General features: G+C 39.9%; 1 protein-coding gene across 6 annotated transcripts in view; it reads right to left on the bottom strand.

Moving 5' to 3' along the window:
- The window catches only part of MBNL2 (muscleblind like splicing regulator 2), a 106070-nt gene that overhangs the window by 16448 nt on the left and 69752 nt on the right, over positions 1-19870 (bottom strand). For 3 of the 6 annotated variants that reach the window (XM_059466663.1, XM_059466666.1, XM_059466664.1), the window contains exons 3-8: positions 17563-17727; positions 14372-14572; positions 12953-13216; positions 7301-7354; positions 6456-6609; positions 3228-3263 (exon numbers count right to left, since the gene is read on the bottom strand). In XM_059466663.1, the coding sequence (XP_059322646.1) occupies positions 3228-3263; positions 6456-6609; positions 7301-7354; positions 12953-13216; positions 14372-14572; positions 17563-17727 (874 nt within the window). Of the gene's footprint in view, positions 1-1718; positions 1814-3227; positions 3264-6455; positions 6610-7300; positions 7355-12952; positions 13217-14371; positions 14573-17562; positions 17728-19870 lie in introns of all 6 variants that reach the window. The other 3 variants (XM_059466667.1, XM_059466669.1, XM_059466668.1) reach the window with 3 other exon arrangements.

The following is a 19870-nucleotide window of genomic DNA, read 5'->3' as shown; positions in this document are numbered from 1 at the left end:
AAAAAATCCACCTGCCTACTGGTCCTTTTGTAGGCATCCATGTATTTATTCTACCTTCAGCCCAGTCAGCCCCTCTGGCACTCAGGGGTGCAGGTGGTGGAGCTGCCCCAGCTGCACTCCTGGGCTGGAGAGGGTCCCTGGCTCAACCTCTCCCCAAACCATCCCATTTTCTCTTAGCCCCTTAGCATCTTCAAGTCCCTCTGTCACCACTTTGAGATCATAAAACTACACTGGATACCACCAAACAATTTTCTGCTGTAGATGCTGTTCTGGGAAGAACTGTGTAATGCACATTTTGCCTGCTGCACTTTCATCCCTAACCCCAGCATTTTTCACAAGCTAGCTCTCAGAAAAGTAAGCACAAAACCACAATTTTCTTTTGATGAAAATGCTAGAAGCAAAAACATCTCAATGTTGGCAAATGAACCTTAAAAAAACCCAAAGAAAATGGACTGGTTTGTATTTCTTTAAGAAAGTAGGATGTATTTCAGAGGTAGTATATTTTTCCTAAATTATTAAAAATAAACTCTTGCAGCAAGTTGTATTTTTCCATGAGATACCTCAATAGTTTTGGGAATGCCAGTAAAAAAAAAATAAACCTGTTAGTATATCATTATTAAACAAAACACTTTCACATATTTCTTTCTAAGCCCTTGGTAAGTGGAGGGGAAGGAACCAACAGGACAGCATTTCTACTGGGTCTGCGACAGCTTGTCATTCTGTCCAGGAGCAACACAAGCAAAGATGATGGGGACATAGCCCTTTGGTTTCTTCTGAGCAAATCTGCTTGTTTGCTTTTCCATCTGACCTCTCAGAACCTGAGGGGAACACATCTCAGGTGGAAGTGCCTGAGCATGGTCCCAGAGCATGGGAAAAGCCAGAGTGATCCAAGAGCTGTGCAAACTCCTCTCTTGGCACATCAGGGTGGGAACCACCCCAACAGAGGAGTCAAAGCTACACACCCAGGGCTGCAATAGATATGTCTTCCCTGGGAGTTAGGTCCTACAGGACCCAGCCAAAATGAAAACTGCCATTAACGTAAACTGCAGTAGAAGAGGAGAAAGTATCATCTTTCCTAGCCTACCTCAGACAACAATCCTTGGGATTCTTTTTATCAGCGTTCTTCCTTAGGGAAATGTAAATTCCCAGGTTAAAGACACACTTTCAAATATAAAGCAGGCATAGTCATAAATATGTTCATTGCTGTTTTGATCACTAGTATTTACACAAAACATTCACATTTTTTTTCCAGCTGCCTTGTCCTGCTTGTGATTTTTTGACAGCTTCCATGCTTACAAATTAGTCACTTCCACACCTCATGGAGATAGCTACATTAACACACCTGAATGTTTGAAACCTGTGATGATCTTCCTTTTGAACTTAGGAGTTAATAATAGACTTTTGTAAGTAGTCCAGTGCTACGGTGATTCTAACTCCAGCTGGGTTAATCACACAATAATTAGGTACAAACATCGCAACACAAAACACAGCTACATCATTATTTGCAACAAATGTTAACTCTAAATAAGTGCAACCTGTCCCACAAACACTTGCTATAAACGACTTAAAAATAAAAGTAAAATTTGATGGGGTAAACACAGAAATAAAAAAAAAAATTCTCTGTGAGAATTTTTTTTGTTTAAAAAAAATAAAATAAAAATCTCAGCACTCATTTAGAGTTCAGGATCTTGTGAAAGAAAGCTTTAAAAGGAGCAAACCTGATTTGCTGTGGCTGTTGCGGCGAAGGGAACACTTGTTGCAGGAGTTGTTGCTGCAGAGACAGTGGCGGCCGTAGCGTTGTGCATCATGGGTACTTTCAGGAGGGGAACCATGGAAGCAATGAACAGGAGGGTGCAGCATTATGGTAAGAGAAGTGGTATTTTTGGCATGGTGAATATCAAGAGCGGCAAGCCATCGTCATGGGTTAAACCGGCAGATGGCATGCAATCACAGTGCAAAGCGAGAAAGCGTGGCGGAGAAATAAAAAAAAAGGGAAAATAGCTTATTACAAGTACAATTAAAGGAAGGTTGTCAACACAATCGGCGATTCCCAGAAAAAAACGAGTGAGGACCACTGAAAATGCAAGTGCTGTCTCTAAGAAGAAGATTACTTGTGCAAATGAGGCCTTTACCAAAATAGCCCATTACCTGCGGATTGTTACATGTGTAATTTGTTTTCCCTCAGTACAGCTATAATGCACTTCAAAATAAAATCCTACTAAAAAAACCCCAGTGGTTTATACTGGGAAGAAAACTGTTAAATGTTCATCTTAATTTTTAAACACAATTAAAAATGAATTATTTTCATGTATCTTCATTTTGAAGTAAGCTAGATACTCGCCGTCTTTCTTTATAATCCAGTTTATGCGTTTTTTCCTACTAGCACTGCATAACTGTTCGACTTTATCAGAGTTAAATTACCATCTGCTTGAGGCAAAAATCAGGAGAGGGATGATAATGATTAGCCTGATACATATACTACTTTGTTTGATCTAAAAAAGCAAGATCGATTTTGTGAAAGACACTGCTTTTGCTCATTTTGAGAATGAATTTTAATCAGCATCTTCACAGGAGAATTATTAATTTGATGCTTTAAAGACATGATATTTTAACTGTTTATGTGAGTAGGCCCAAAACCCAGAAATAAAATCGCTGGATAGGGCAATAGAAGAAAGATTACTTTTCTGTCTCAGAGGCTGTGGCATTGGACTTCCACTTAGCATGCCCAAAATGTTAATTTCAGGTTGCAAATATATTTAAAGAAGGAGTTCGATTCAGATCACAAGTTTCAACTGAACCTCTGTGCATCAAAGTAGGCATTTCTGGGAAACGCTGATAAAACTTTCTAACACACAGCAAAGGAGAAATAGGCACACCACTATGAAACTTTAAAACACTGATGAAATTTGCTGGCTTTTTCCAGTATTTTATGATTTTATAGTACTAGACAATATAAAATATAAAGAGAAATAAAACTTTGAAAACTGAAAAGCAGACTGGAATTCATGGTATTATGCTTTTGCAGTGTAGTTGTTATAGCAGGTGATATCATGTCTAAACTGCGGCTTTCATCTACAAATTTAAACACTCTGCAAAGTCAACCAGAAGGACAAGCAAACCTTTAATTCTAGTCAGTGACTAAATCTCACCTAGAATTTTTGAAACAAGTTAATATACATCATATACGGTATAAAAAAAAGAGATCAATAAAGAAATTTGGAACCTACCAATACTGGTAGCGGGTGTCATGCACAAAACTGACCCTGCGTGTCATGCAATGATAGGTGAAAAAAGTGGATAAAGGGAAGAAACAGGTTAGCTGTTTAGAGTTAACATTCAAAGTGAGATTCAAGCATAACCACAGAGAAGTAAGTTAGTTAAATGAAACTGTAAGGTCATTCACAGTTTTGCTTAAACACAAAGAGGTTTATTGTGTTCTTACTAAACTCCTGCATATACTGTGTGGGTTTTGGCAAGTTTCTGTACATATTCAAGATACTTCATAAACTTTTTTAGTTATTGATGTTATCCTTTCACTTAGTGCTTTTGCAGCAACAGGTTTTTGTTTATAAAAACATCAGTGGTTCAAGACCACAGTATTTGGGACTTTTAGAGCTCATTGCACAATTCAGACAGCTCAATGTTGTGCAATCAACATTCACCAATTTTTTGACATGTGGCAGGAAAAGAAAGTGGAATATTCTACTGCAGGGGTTTTGCCAAATTTGTGTTTGATGTTACCCTACCCATTCTTAACACAAAGAAAACAGTACTTTGACAAGTCCCAAGCTAAACACCTCAAAGCGTGGAACATTCCAGCAGAAGGCTCCCGGTGCACCTCAGAGATGCTGTGGGATGACTGCTCACCTGCCATGCAGTTTACTTTTGGTGCCTAGTCCACCTTTAACCTTTCTGGAAAGGCCAAATGCAAGAAAGAGATCAGCCTATTTCCAGCACAGTGCATACAGCAAGCTGGTGACGGCAAGCAGGTAAGGAGACCAGTGCAAGGTAGTGCATATTTGACACAGAGACGAATATGCTTCCTGTATTCCTGCCGAATTACTACTGCAGCCCCGTATGGACTCGTGTGACTATGAATGACCTTACCCAAGAACAGTCCCCAGAGAATACACAAAGTTCCTCCGCTAGAGGCTATAGAAACACTAACAAACAGCAATGGGAAGAGAGAAAAGATCTGCTGTTTTTAAGATCGTTCACCGAACAATAAGGAGAAGGCGACAAAGCAATCAAACTGATGTAAAACAAACAAAGTGCAGAACTTCGGAGGTAAGCCATGCTAAGTCAAGCCCCACACTTTTTATTAGGGGAGCCAGTGGTTAATAAAGCAGAGAAGTAATATAAAACAATTAAGTTTTATATATATTCCAGCAGCAAAACTTGTCTTTAAAATTTAACACACACGTGCACACACACACAAGGAACACATTTGAAAATTATACCAGTTTAGAAAATATCACATAATCATTTAAAATCCAACAGATGATGTCATGCATTGCTCCTTAGATGTGGGTTGCATGACAGTCCTTACGTCCACCAAATCCAACCTTCCCAGGAAATGTGGGAATATCAGATGTATCATCTTTAATGGAAAGCTCATGACATCCATTCTTATAGAGGGTGTTCTCTTTCCTGAACTCCTCCCATACCCCACTCCACTCTTTAATATCCTTCCTTGGAGCTGATGGTGTTTGAAAAGAGCAGGATTGTCATCACTTTAAGAAAGGTTTTCTACTCTGTGGCTTGGTCTCCATCTGGTATTTTATACACTGTTTCTTCTTTCTTTTCATGCACTTTGCTGGGACTTGACAACAACCTGGCTCTTACGGTTGGTTTCAAGATCTACCCTTCCTACCACCACAAACTGGTCAGCTAGAACTAGAATTACAACAGTTAGCTGGAAAGAGGGATGGACAATAAAAAGTACAAAAAATGAGCTACTTAAGGAAGCATGAACATTTCAAAAGTCTGTAAAATATCCATATGGTTTCTCACTGAAAATGGTTTAAACTACTGCATTTTCTATAGTTAATTTGAAGTCCTTGTCAATTGCAAATAAGAGCAATAAGCCAGGAAGGGGAGTGATTAGGAAGGAAAAATACGTATCATGCTACAAATTCTCATAGTTTCAATGTAAAATAAATTTGTGGACATTTCTGTATGTTCTTCAAGCACAGGGCAGTCTTCCATTCATGACCAAATAGGCGGTCTCACCATTTATTTATTTTTTTTCAAACACTCCCATAAATGTCAGTGTGTTTTCTGCCACACATATTCTGGTGCACCAATGTGCTAAAAATAAGGCTATGCTTTTACTTACTATTACAAATATGGGGGCAGGCTCCAAGGTTGTTACTGAGGCCTTATAGAAAAATTCCATGAAGTCAAAGCCATCTGTGTTTGTTTTTTATCTTTAAAAACATATGGGAACGCTGATAGATTGGGAAATCATCATGTGTTGCCTTTTAATTCCTTGTTTAACCAACATTATTTCTATAAACTAAAATAACATTGCTGAAAAGTCAAGCACATTTGCAAACACGTGGTTTTAAACTATTCTGAAGTTCACACTCGAGAACACCCTGACACTAAAATATGTAATTTGTTAATTATGAATGAAATCACAGAATTCCTTAGGAGGGAAATTCTCCTTTGGGAAGTTGGAGTGGGGCTGACTGACACAATTTAGAGGGTTGTGCTGTAACTGCTTACATGAGCACCCAGTACACCCCTTCTCTTGACCTGCTACCAGCCAGGGTGCAGGTCAAGCCATCGCTGAACGCTCTGATTTTCACAGAGCTCCAAGCACTGAAATGCAAATTACATTCACTCATCTTCAGATCATCTCTATCAAGAATTATAACCCCAGCTATGAGCCACAGGTGCTAGAAAAAGTTCTGGTGGTGCTCCAAAACCACGAAAATGCATCTGATGCCTGAAAACCCTTAAGTGCAGTTGTGGGGAGTGATGTTGTTTGCCAGTGCTTCCATGCAGGTATTGACTGGAAGTTTATGGCTGGTGTTCCCCTTCTCAGGGTGCTTGTGTGGGGCTGGGGAAATCCCCACGGCTGCGAGACAGCAGCTGAGGGAGCGGGAGGATGCTGTGGCATCTCTGAAGCACGATGCTTTTCCCAGCAGTTTTGTTAGTGGGAACAGATACGAGTCAAAATCCAGCCAATTTACAGTAGGCAAAAAGGGGCAAACTCCGGAGAACGATGAGCAAGGCTATGAATGAGCAAAAAAGCATCTTAACAGCATGTTGAAATTTCTGCTTGAATTCTTGTCCTTTGCAAGAGGAATTAAAATAATGTGCAATCATCTGTGCAGGCTTCACCTCAAGTGGGGAAGGGAGCATAACAAAACCTTCTGTTAAGTGCAAGTGCCTGACACAGAGGCTACCTAGGGATACTAAACTGCTTCAATGTGGATACAACATACCTGTCGGGATAAACGCTGCATGTTGCTGCAACTGAGCATTGGCAAGAGCCTGTTGATAGTGCAAGACACTGGGATTGAAAACGGCACTGGCACCATTACTTTTTTCAAGTGCTTGTCTCTTTGGTAAAGGGTGAAGAACACCAGGAGGAAAGGCCTGCAAATAAGAAAGTTAGTTAAAATGGCTCAATTTTTAAAAACTTGTCCGTAACATATACATAAATATAAAAACTTAGTAATTTTTAAAGCGGCTAAGGATGCCTCGCCATGCATATTAACTCAAAGCACAGCAATGTAAAATGAGTGAAATTTTGTTATTGGTAGCAAAAGCATGGTACTATTCACCTAGAACTGCAGCAGCACAACTACTGAAAAGAAACGTTTGCTTTAAAGCAACAAAAATGGCATTGCCTTTAAGTAGGTTTTCAAATAGTACAGGGAGAAAAAACCACTTGTGTTTCATTGCCAAGTATTTTCTTTTATTTTTAAATTTAAATATCGTTTCCTATTATTATACAGATTAATGGATTACGTAATGCATTTTCAATTACAAAAGCAGTTTTATCTCAATTCGACTTTTCATGAGAGATTTAAAAAAGATGAAACTGTGTTAGGAACCAAACTAAATCGTCTGCGGTCTATTACGTATGAGAATGAGATGGATAAATAGAGCTTCCGGTAAATTAATGAGTATGTGAAATCATTTCCGGTTGATGTTTGAAAAGTAAAGCGATACAAATTTCATTAGTTGCTTCTCTGAAGGAAAAAAAACAAAAAAAAAATTATAATAAATCGAAATAAAATTAAAAAAAGCTACATGCAAAGCAAAAGGTGAAAGGTCAAAGTACCAGGTCTACAGTTGCTTCGAGAGGTCGCTTCATTGCTTTGGCAGTCGACTGAGTCTTTTAATAACAGGCAGCGAGCACATGATGGCAGTGGGCCAATGGGAGTCAAGCGAATTAACATACAGGTAAACAGCAAGCAGAGGTGCGTCATGGGAACGGCATTGCATTTGTGGATAGGTGAGAAGGAAAAAAATATTCTGAATGCAATATACAACATACAAAACACTAGGCATGCACAACAACAAAAATGTCTTCTAAAGAAATGAATATTACATTTTGAATTAGTACCGAAGCAAAAATGCATCTACTATACCTTAGTTAAAAAGCATATAAGAGAGTAAAATATAGATGTTTGAAATTCAGGAAAGTTGAGTAAAACAGCAGCTTGCAGACACTATTAAGCATCATATAAACACAGAGATGCAGAAAGTTTTAAGGATACACCTATTGGAATTCCTGATAAGTCAGTTCGGTCACATTTTGAAGTGGGAAAATTGATTTCGGAGGTTACATTTTCAAATACAAAACACTAGTGAAAGTTATAGTGCATTACAAATACTATTAATATCAAGGTGATGATTGTCTTTTAATTTAGAGAAGAGAAACATTCAATGGTCAAAATGAGAGTGGTTCTTATTCACCAATACAAAACACAGTGCAGAGGATGTCCAGTTACACTAACTTATCATTAATTCCTTTTCTTTGCTCCTACAGCTGGGTCATTTTTGTAGATTTTTTTAATCTTGTAACTTACCACATTACATTGAGAGGGAAAAAAGTCTTTCAGAATTGAAAACATACTTTCTAAATTTTGCTACAACCTTCAGTACTAGCTTTAGGAGCAGGGATTAAAATTAGGCTCCCAGTTCATAAGCTAACATTAACATATGAGTTATGATACTAGTCTAGCATTATTATCTTTTCAAAAGAAAGTATTTAGGCATAGTACATAGGCATATACATTTATGTATTCTTTCATAGTAAATTCAAAATTATGGCTGATATGACAGCATTCTGTAAAAAATTCCTCATATAAAAATTACTTTCAAGTTTTATAGTGTAAATACTTCCTACAAACCTTTAGAAAGGAAAGAGAAATTTACTTAGAAGTTGAAATTTTTACTTTTGATTCTTAAGCACAGGCTGATATTTAGCTCTTTTCAGAATATGCAGATTTCGTCTACCTTGAAATCAGTATGTGGAAATAGGGAACAAAAGTTGAGGTGGAGGAAGAGGACAAGGCACAAAATGCCTGCAAACACCTTGTGGTCATAAGTTTATCAGCTGCCAACAGGGTATTCTGCAGGGCAGTCCTCAAAATTTTACTTATTCCTTGTACCTGTCTATGTAGCATGAATCTTGTCCGTGCCCTCCTCATCTCTTCTTTAGCACTTTTCTGGATTACATACCCTGATCTACAGGATCTGCTCATCTCTCTGGGCCCAGGACCCAGACACAACAAGAAACACCAAGAAACACTTAGTCTGAAGTGGGGATCTGCACAGACTTTGTCTAAGCAGGACACTGAGCAGGTACCACTGCAGAGGACATCACTGCACTGCCTGGGCACAGCCCTGTCAGAGCTGCTCTGCCTCCACCCCAGAGGGAAATCCACACGGAGGTGACGCAGTGCAACTGAATTCAGCACTATGCGATGATGAAGTGCACAAGTTCAAATCAACTTTACCAAGAGTAGAGTGTTTCAGTTAATTACCTTTCTTATCCAAATGCAGATCTTATCTAATCTCACTTGTTAACTTATTATCTCTCTGTTTATTATTGCCTTTCTCCAATTTTTCTTAACATCACCTCCCTACTTTGAAGCTTTCTTCTGGCTTTCCCCTCATATTCCCCAGTGAGTTCAGTCTTAGTCTTCCCAACCCAAAGGCTTGATCTGTTCTAAACCTACTCATCAACTTTGCTTCCATGTAGTCTCCCATTCTTTTCAAGCTTTCAAACTGCTCATTTTGCTCTCTTACATTAATATTTTCTTTTATTTCATCCTGCTAGTAACACCTCCTTTGCCTCTTTTTGTTCCATCAGATTATCTTTTTCTTAACATTTGATCTACATAACTAACAACCAACTAATCAATACCGGATGGAGAGGAAGAGGGTACAAAAAGGAAATAAGGATAATATTGAAAATGATCAAACTTCCAAGGCATAGTATTTGCCTGCCTTACAGCACATTGGTATGCTATAATGTCTCCTGGAATACAAACAAGATCCACACAGCAGTGGCCTCCATGAATGTGCAAGGAGCTCCTGACTAAACTCAAATGAAAGAAGGAAAGCCCACAAGAGGTGGGAGCAGGGACAGATGGCTCAGGAGGAACAGGGACACAGCCTGAACACGCAGGGATATGATAGGAGAGTCAAAGATCACCTGGAGCTGAATCTGGCAAGGGACGTGAAAGACAACCAGAAGGGCTTCTGAGCAACAAAAAGAAGACTAGAGAAAATGTGTTTCCACTGCTCAGTGGGGCAGGCAACCTGGTGACAGGACATGGAGAAGGCTGAGGTTAGGAAAATCCTTTCCATCTCAGTCTTTACTGGCATGACTGGCTTTCAGGCCAGTGGGAGACCAGTGGGAAAGTCCGAAGTGAAAAAGATTTTCCCTTGGGGGAGGAGGATCAGGTTAGAGAACATTTAAACAAGCTGTATGTACACACAGCCATAGGAACTAACAGAATGCAACCTGGGTGCTGAGGGAGGTGGCCAATGTCACTGCAAGGTTACTCTCACGTATCTTTGAAAGGTTCCTGTGACTCAGGGAAATTCCCAAAGACTGCAAGAAAGTAAATGACATTCCTATCTTCAAAAAGGGCAGGAAGGGAGGTCTGAGGACTGGCAGGTTGGCCAGCCTCACCTCAGTCCCAGGGAAAGCAATTGAGCAAATCCTCCTGAAAACCATCTGCAAACACTTGAAAGCCAAGACAATGACGGGAAGTAGTCACCATAGATTTATGACAGGGAAATTGTGCTTAACCAGCCTGACATCCTTCTATGATGAGACTGGCAGGGTGGTGAAGGGAGAGCAAGGGATATTGTTTCTCTTGATTTCAGGAAGGATTTCAACACCATTTCATCCTCACAGACAGATTTATTTATCATGGGCTAAATGGGAAACAGGGAGGGGGACTGACAATTGTCTCACATGCCAGGCTCAAAAGGATGTGACCAGCAACACAGAGCCCAGCTGGAGGCCAGTCACCAGCGGTGTGAAACTTGGAGGAGTGGTTGATACACAAGATAGACTTGCTGCTGCTCAGAGGGCCTAGGAAATCTGGAGAAATGGGCACAGAGGAACTTCACAAAGTCCAACAAATATCATCCCCCCCCCCGCCCCATGATGTCCTGGGGAGGGACAGCATGAGGCACCAGTACATGCTGGGGGCCACAAAGGCTTGGCAGAAAAGACCCTCAAGATCCTGGTGGACACCAAGCCAGCAATGTGTCCTCATAAGCAAAGGCAGCTAATGGAATGCTGGGCTACATTGGGAAGAGTATCACCAACAGGTGGAGGGAGGTGATTCTTCCCCTCCACTCAGCCCTGGTGAGGCCACATATGGAGCCCTCTGTCCAGGTCTGGGCACCCCAGTACAAGAAAAATACAGGTGTACTAGGAAACACTCCCATAAAGGACTTGAAACATGATGAAGGGACTGGATTCAGCCTGGAGAAGATACAGGGGAATCTCATCAGCGTATACAAATACCTGATTCCAGGGTAAAGACGGAGCCAGTGGTGCCCAGGGACAGGAGAAGAGGCAATGGAAACGAATTTAAATAAAAGAAATTCCATTTAAATGTAAGATTTAAAAAAAAAAACAAACCCAAAATACAACACCATTTCTTTTTACTGGAAGTATGGAACAGGCTTTCAAGTTATGGAGTTTCTATCCTTAGAGACATTAGTAAACCAAACAGGCACATCCTGGGCAATCTCCTCTAGCTCCCCTGCTTAAGCAAGGGAAACAGGCTGGAATATTTTGTACATATTTCTCTGCAAAATGTTATCCTGAATTACAGGTCCCTGTTGCTTTCTCCTGTGATATTAGACTGATAACATTTCAATTCTGTGTTTCATCTTGCTTTGAGGCTAATGCAACTCTAATTAAGCCTTATTTAAAACCCCAGGATATATATCTGCAACCATTACCAAAGCGCAAAAAAAATTAATCCACTCATCTCTCTCCTTTCTTATTTAGTATAGTGCCTAGAAATATTACATTCTCTAAATGAACAATAAATATTGCACAACAGAAGCTAATCAGAATAAAAACCCAATCTTCTCTGCTTTAATTTCCAGATGGTATTCAATTTCTGCAAGCACGGGAAACTTTAACTAAAAATCATCCAATTTGAAACAAAGGCTGTGATGCTATTAGAGAAAGAATATTGAAACTTAAGAAATATTCTTCTGTATGATGGTTTACTTTCTTGCATAACTTACCCTTTGTCGCTCAGAAAAGTCTGGTCTTTTCTAATGTGTTAAATACAATAGCTTGGGGTAGTTATGTACTGTACTGTATTGTGTTTCTTGTAGGCCTTTAAACCAGAGAATAACTGTATTGTCTATAACTATTGTATGCACTGCCCACAAGTCCACAAACCACATCTGCTTAATTATTCGTCCACTGACAGCAATGAGGACAATGACTCTTTGATTTGCTGCCAGCAGTTTTGTCTCTCAAGTCAGATCCTGGATGTTCAATTTATTTAACTTTATTAATACCACTGCAAACTCATCAACTTTCCTGGTAGCAACTGTAAGAGGAATCCAATCCTGGTGAAGGGGTGGGCTGTCTTGTCTGAAGAGTTTTAAGTAAGAGGTTCAAATATCTGAAAATAAATCAGATTTATGATCACTCACTCTCTTCTGTCTGTAGCCACAATGTTTCTTTCCTAATGCTTCCCATTACAGTTTACTACTTTAAAACCTCATGATTCAAGGACCTGGCCCATAATAGCAGGAGAGGCAAGAAGTCTCTAGGCATGAAATGTGTCTAACCAAAGTTCAAAAATATACAGGAAACACTTTTTAGTCATTGGGGATAGCTGTAGATCCACAGAGGGCAGTTCTTTCTCATCCTCAGGCAGACACTAATGGTACATCAGATGAGTGTCCTGGTTTTTCTACACTGCCAGCACAGTGAGACCAAGGTGGCTGGCTGGTTGTCTCGTTTCTAAGGCAGACTGTGCTGATCTCAATACAGGTTTCTGTTCTGCTACTGATCTCTGAAGCAAACACTCCCTCTTTGCTTTTCTTCCAAATTTCCACACGTATATCTGCCATCAAAGAGCTAAAACAGCATATGTGTCCCTGTTTTCCTGGGAACACTGAAGCTTATCAGTTTTGTTTCTGTTTGGAAATATGAGGGGCAAATTTACATATAATTAAGGCAGAGAACAGAAGTGGTATAGAGTGTCATTTGCTTCACTGTCTTGAATAGAAATACAGCATTAAAACAAGGGCATAAAGAAAAGAAAATGCTTCCTCCCATCAAGCAATAGTAATAATTTTATAAATTCTTATCTTTCACCAAAAAAAAAAAAAAAGAGGCAAAAGAGAAAAGAAAGTATAAGCAAACAGCATTAAATTGCAGCAAAATAGGCATCAAAAAAAGGCAGCCATACATGCCAGCACTTACCATCACAGTCGCAGCTGCCGCAGCTGCCTGGGCTGCCACTGCAGCCTGGTTGGCTTGGTGTTGCGCCGCTTTGATTTTGGCCTGCAAATGTGCAGGAGGGTGAAAATACTTGCATTTCTCCCTCATGCAACGACCTTTTATGTAATCCATACACACAGTTACGGTGTTGTCATTTGTGTCAATCATTGTGCTGTCTGCCGGATGCGCAAAGCGGCAATCAGTCTCTCCACGCGCACAGTTCCCGCGCTGGAACTCCCTGCACACCTACGCGCAAAACAACACACGTTGCAGGGCACAGCGCGCTGCAGCCTGCAAGGGCAGGGAGGCTCCCACGCCCCCAAAAGACAGCCTGCCCCCTTCCCCTGCTAGTTCAAGTTTTACAGCAACTTCAGTTTAATAAACCCTGCATCTTTCGGTGGGTGAGGGGAATGCGCCTATTTTATCCTTATGTTGTTGGGTCCTTAGGTAGCTCTCTGGTACTGTGGTTAAATAACAGAAGCATTCCCAAATGCCTTTCATTTTTTCCTGTTTAAAAAGCAGCTGGGAAGGATACTTACGTAACTGCTCCTGCAAAACTAGCTGGGAATCACAAAATATTTTGTCTCTTTCTGACTACACTTTGTATTCTTGCAGGTGGGCTGGTAGGGAAGGAGTTCCTCTTGCTGAAACCCAGGGAAAATACACATCAGATGCACTGCATTTTTTATGGAGCCTACAAACAAAACTGAGAGCCTACTTAAAAATAATTTTCAAAAATAGGCAGAATGAACACACTTATTTTCCTAAGAAGAAATATGCTCAAGACACTGGTGCTCAGGCTTTTGGGAAAGGATATTCATTTCTGCAAGAGCCATTTGGCCTCCTTGTGTACTCGGATCACAGATTCCACTGAGTCCAGCCACGCAGTGATCCAGCAACTGCTGGGAGGCTCTGCACATAGCTGAGGGATTGTCCCTTCAGACTGCCGCAGGGTTGGTAATATTCCACATCTCCATTGGGAGCTCAGGGCTGAAGGGCTACACCATTCCCCTAATACCAATCCATAAAGCTATAAAACTCCCTTATTATCAGTGCAGAAAAACCAGCACAATTATTACTGAAATAAAAAATGTGCTTGTTAGATAGTTCATCAAGGGATGTCTTTACGCGCATACCTCAGGTTTTTTGAGATGATGAACTTTACAAAAAAATGAAAACTCATGTTGATGTCTGTGTATTAAATACAAGCAAAAACTATCTTAAAAATACCAGTGTTTAATTACCACTGGCTGCAAGTGCAGAAATCCTGCCTGGTTACAAGTTTTTTATCTGTAGCAACTAAATTTAAGCTTTGCTTCTAAAACAACAGTCATATCCTCCAAGATCTCTCGCACAGCCTAACACAGATTGTGCTTCTAGTCACAGTGGTGTCTACAGTACCTCCAGTTTATCAGTCCTGAGGAGTTTCTGGGTAGCAGTTGAACTGGGGACTGAAACCGGTGGACTTCCAGGAACAATGACAGGCGGCGTGGGCAGGATCTCAGTCGGGACTAAGCCAACTCCTGGTGTTACTGGCGTTAGGTAAGGAGCAAAGCTAATAGCCGTGTTCGTTCCTATTGTGGGACCCACTGGAAATGTGGGCTGGAAAAGGAAAACACACACCAAGGTGAAACAAAAACTCCTTAATCAATAGTTTACTAGTTGTTCTTTGCTTGCTGTTCTTTCTGGCACTGGTTCATTTTCTTGCTGAAAAAACTTTAAACAGCTGGCAAAATACACAGCATCCTCTCTTCTTTTAATCATGTAACACATTCCAGCAGTACATGAAGAACCACCTTTGTAACTCTATTATTAGAAAAGAGTCTGCAGATGCAAAGGAAGTCCTACTTTGAACCTGAATCAGTGTGGAGGTCCAGCTTACATTGCAGGCTTATTTACACACCTAAATATAGAAATAACATAGACTTTATTGCTTTTTCTCAATACCTGTTTTGCTTGGAAAAATAGGCTGTTTTTCAAAGTATTCAGATTTCATAGCTGAAGCATTATTAACTATATTAAAGCCATATTTCTAATAAGAGTATATATAATGAGCTCTTTGGCATGTAACTTTCAGTATGTTTGCACACTGTATTTTGCCACCTCCTGCAATTGTATGTTACTGTGTCTTATACACTGAAAAAACACAACTTCACAAACGTTTGTGTGCTCAGCTGTCACCAGTGGCAAGCAGAATAAATATTATAATCTCAGCTGGACACAATATTTAGAAAGGGATTATTCAAGCTTATATTAATTCATCATATGAAAAACTTTGATTGGAGGGAATGATACGGGTCTAAAAAAATCTTGTTTTGTTTCTTCCTACAGTGAGCCAGTGAAGTCATGACCAGAAGAAAGAGCATTTGTGTGATGCTACGACAGCCGTGATGAGGCAGAATAGCGGGTTTGTTACCACCAGCTCCCCAGGGGATGGAGGCAGGACATCACCACGCTCAGCTCATGCTCAGACCTGCAGAGTGCTTTAGTTCTGCAGAGCTGAGTACCCCAGAGAGTGAAGCTATAATTATAAGTGAGGAAAAACTTTGTGGAAAAACAGGACACATCTCTGATCAGCTTTGTCAGAAATTAGGTTCACAAATAAGCCAGCAGCTAGAACCACAACAGCACAACACTAAGGCTTCAAAACACTTTAACAAAGGAGAAGTGTCTTTCTCGTTAAAGTGGCTTGCATGACATAAAATACGCAGAAAATACGCAAGAGAAAATGCAGCAGCTAGAAGGCAGTTGTTTTCTTTTTTGTTTGTATTTAGTTTTCTTGGGATTTTTTTTGTCTTTGGAACCAATTGCTAAATTATAAATGGATGTGACTTAGCAGCAATAAGATCCGCTGAGTATACAGTTTAACCAGGATAACCAACTATACAGAAATGGCATCTAAATGCCCTTAAGAGTTAAAAAATATATTATGCTGTGTTCTAATCAGTGATCAAATCTGCTTGGTATCAAGCAACTCAGTTCATATGTCAAATATGAGCTAAATTCTGAAGAGCATAATAATGAACATTTATATGAAACAATGGTTTGACTATGTTGAAAGCAATACATGTTATGTGAAATAAAAAATAAGAGCTTTGTGTCAGATATAATTTTATGAAAAAATCCACTTGTCAAATGACTTCTATAAAATTTTCTTTCACTTTTTATCCATTTGGTCAAGGCTGAGTCATCTTAATCTGGCAATTTGTGTGAGACAGATCTGGCATTTTTATCACAGCAATCAGTAGAGAAGACATTATGTAAATGAAATTGTAAAGTTCAAATGATGAAATGGATCAGAAGAAAAAAGTATAATTTTGCCACTTCAATTTTTCTCACAATATTAAGTGATAGAATCCATTACTTCATCAAAACTTTTTCTGGTGAAAACTCAAGCAGTAAATCCCCAGGAAATATCAAGACACATTAGGAGGCCAACATCACCAGATACAATTTGATGGACATGTACCAGAAATTCAGGGAGTCCTGACACTCAATGCCCAATCCCACCTGACAGTGGATGTTTTGAGTATAAAAAGGCATTACTGAAAAAGGCATCTGGGCTGAGCTTCCTGTGACCAGATGCAGATGTCTTCTTCTGCGATACCTACACTTCTGTGATAGCCCATGGAAAGACAAAGGCACTTTGAAAACTTAATCATCTAATCCAAATGCTGATGTCTGGAACAAGCCAAGCAAATAGTAATTAGGAGTGCCAATGTCTTTTGATAAACTATAAATGGATGTTGGAAACTCACTGCAGAAGTTGATGCCAACATTCCAGATGCCTCAAGTTAGAGAAAAAATCCCACTCTAGTGGGATGCCTTACACTAGGAATTTAGATTGAAAAATCATTAGCAGCCAGGTGTGAAAAGTTTAATTCAGATTACCTGCCAAACCATGCTTTAGAAGTCTGCTACACTGAGAAGCCCAACTGCAAGGACTGCCCAGAGCAACTGATCTCTTTAGTGCATACCCAAAGATGCTGCTCATGCGTGCCAGACTCTAGTTCTATATCACCTCCTGGATATGAAGTGTCTCAGGCACCTTGAGACCTTGAGAATGAATCACCTTGAGACAAAACACTGAGTTTGTGAAGTGCATGCACCACCAATTCTCTGGCTTATCCTCAGACACTTCAGACTTCAACAGAGTAAGAAAATGCTAATCATTTGTTCCTGGTACTGGGATTAAATAATATTTAAAGCCATTCAGACCCATAGACTCCTGAGAAACTCTGTGTTCCTACTCAAATTACTTACTAGCAAATTATTGTTATTATACAAATTTTCACCTCCAGAAGGATTAATAGGTAAAAATCTTGCAAACATGACATGAAATGCATTAAGGGGCAAAAAAAGAGGAAAAAAATGCAAATCATTATGGAATGAAAGAAAAATAAAACAAGTCTACAGCAACACTCCATTGCATCTTGAAATGCAAATATAAATGAGCATACCTCCAGCATCTTGACTATTCCTTAAATAAACAGACAGGGACTATTTTTATTGATACAATTTAGAGAACTTTTGCAGGTCAACAGGGTCTTCAACTTTACTTACCATCAAGACCACCAGAGAAATATACTTACCACTGGCTGTAGTGGTGTCCCTGGAAACATGAACTGCATTTGCTGGGCGAGCATTGCTGCTGCAGTTTTTTGCTGGATTAAGTTGTTCCTGCCATTGATTTCCAGTTGAGTTTTTAAATGTGTTGGTGGATGAAGGTACTTGCAGTTCTCCCTTGTACAACGACCCTGGAAAAAGAAGTCACAGTAATTAGTCGGCCGCTTTTGATGATAGTTCAATGCCTTTGAGCAAAATATTACATCATAAACTAAGCAAGAACTAATGAAACACAGGGTGTTTCCTGGACACTATGCAGAGGGCTGAAAGGAGCTGATGGCCTTGAGCTCTGCCTCAGCCCACCACCTCTGATTCATCATTAAGGCTATTAGCCATTGGAAAAAAAAAAAGGGAGAAAGGCTGTGAATCAGCATTTTCATTGTTAAGTATAGATCACTGCCATACAATTAATGATCTCAAAACGGCCCAGACTGCCTGAACTGCCTCTCATGACATCCTGGCTAGAGTATCTGGTGTTACTGTAACATAAAAGGTTTTTGTTAAATGACATCACGTGATGAATAACAAATTGAAACCTTCTTTAAGAGAAATGCAGCCTTATTAAAAATAATTGTGTGATCATGACAGGGAGGATCTAAAATTGCCACTCACTGCTTGTGTTCTCTCATACATTCACCCTTATTCCAGTTCACTGCCTTCTAGCCTCCTGTTTTTATTACATCAGCACAACTTTGAACTATTTCCATTCAAGTATAAAAGAAGTAAAGGTGGTAGTTTTATAGCCTAAATTTAGAAGCAGTGCATGGTCCTAAATCTGAAGGTACACAGCAAAAGGACAGCTCCAATCAACATGAAAGGAGGAGTTTTTAGACAGTTACAAGAAAATAAGAGACTAAAAATATAGGTGGGCTGTCATCTTGAGGTGGCTTGGGTTAGAGGAGATGGACGTACAAGCTGACCACAAACACAGGTAGAGCAGCATAGGATGCACTGATATATTTTCCCCCAGAAAGGCAAATTGTAGGGTGCACCAGGAGGTTGTGCAGCTGCAGGGCAGGACCTGCTGAGATCAGAGGCTCCTTGATGACACGGCTCACAAACAACCACAGAGTTTTAAGAGCTGTGACTAGAGGGCCTAAAGCATTAGTCAAAGTGCATTGGATACACTCAACCTGTATAAGTTGTTTCCAAATAGAGATGTTTTTAAGAAGCGTTTTTTAAACTTCCCATTCACAGGTATTAGGGCTTTACTATTTGCAGACAAGCAGGAGTATCCTTCCATAGTCAAGAAAGCATCCAGATCCCTATGCAGGAATATCACACGGTACAGACATACACTGACTCTGTGTATGCACACACACACACTGCTACAAAACTTTCAATGGGCTTCAAATGTCCCCAAACCAGTGTTACTGTTATACTTTTGACTTACACACCAAAACAGAGTGGATTCTGCCTCTAATTTGCTACAAGGACGTCATGACTAACTGTTAAGGGGTGAGTTAAACATGGTCAGGAAGCTCCTCCTGTGTCGAGGCTGATGGGAATGCAAACAGCCCTTTCCACACTATGAAACTATTGAGAACAGCCCTTTCCTGAGCTGCCCCTGGCTGCTGCTGGGAGTATGCTAAATAGCAGAAGCCAGAAAATGCAAGAAAGTTAAAAATTTAAGAACAAGCAAGGGTCTCAACACTCAGGAACAATGGTCTCAGTGCTGTTTTAATCTCCTAGTACAGTTGCAACCACTTTCAGGACATTAGGCCTTCCTTCTGTTGAGAGAATCACTAATGCTGCCTGATTTAATGAATTACACAAAAGGAACATTACTCTGTCAGCTGGCATGAGCAGAACCAGTAATAGCTGTGATTTGATGGACAAGAAAGAAAGCTGGCTCCTTCATTTGGGGGGAATGTGGCTTTTACCATCATAATGCTAAACTGGAGCAGATCCAGCACAGACAATGAGCATATGGTTTTTTGTTGGCTGATGAGGCCAACTGATTTAGACATTTTTAACTGATATCTATTTTACCTTAGCCTATTTTGTATATCAATGGCTCCTAGAGAAAATCTAAAATTTAAAAAACCAAAATCATATCAAACTACTGAATCTGATGGAAATATCAACCTGTGGAATAAAAACTTTTCCTTAAACAAGGACTAAGAGCACTCCCATGTACAGTAGCTTCTGAAGCACCTTAAACCTGAAGAGTGCCTTCAGCCAGACCTCCAGTCTTACCTCTGAAAGCACACAGCTACTGTATACCATCACTTCTAGCTCTGCAAAGCAACCCACAGTGCACAAAAGATTGGT

Source organism: Ammospiza nelsoni, chromosome 2, assembly GCF_027579445.1.
Source record: "Ammospiza nelsoni isolate bAmmNel1 chromosome 2, bAmmNel1.pri, whole genome shotgun sequence".
In the NCBI taxonomy this organism is placed as follows: Eukaryota; Metazoa; Chordata; class Aves; order Passeriformes; family Passerellidae; genus Ammospiza; species Ammospiza nelsoni.
The sequence above is the reverse complement of the archived record's forward strand: the minus strand, read 5'-3'. Positions and strand labels throughout refer to the sequence as shown.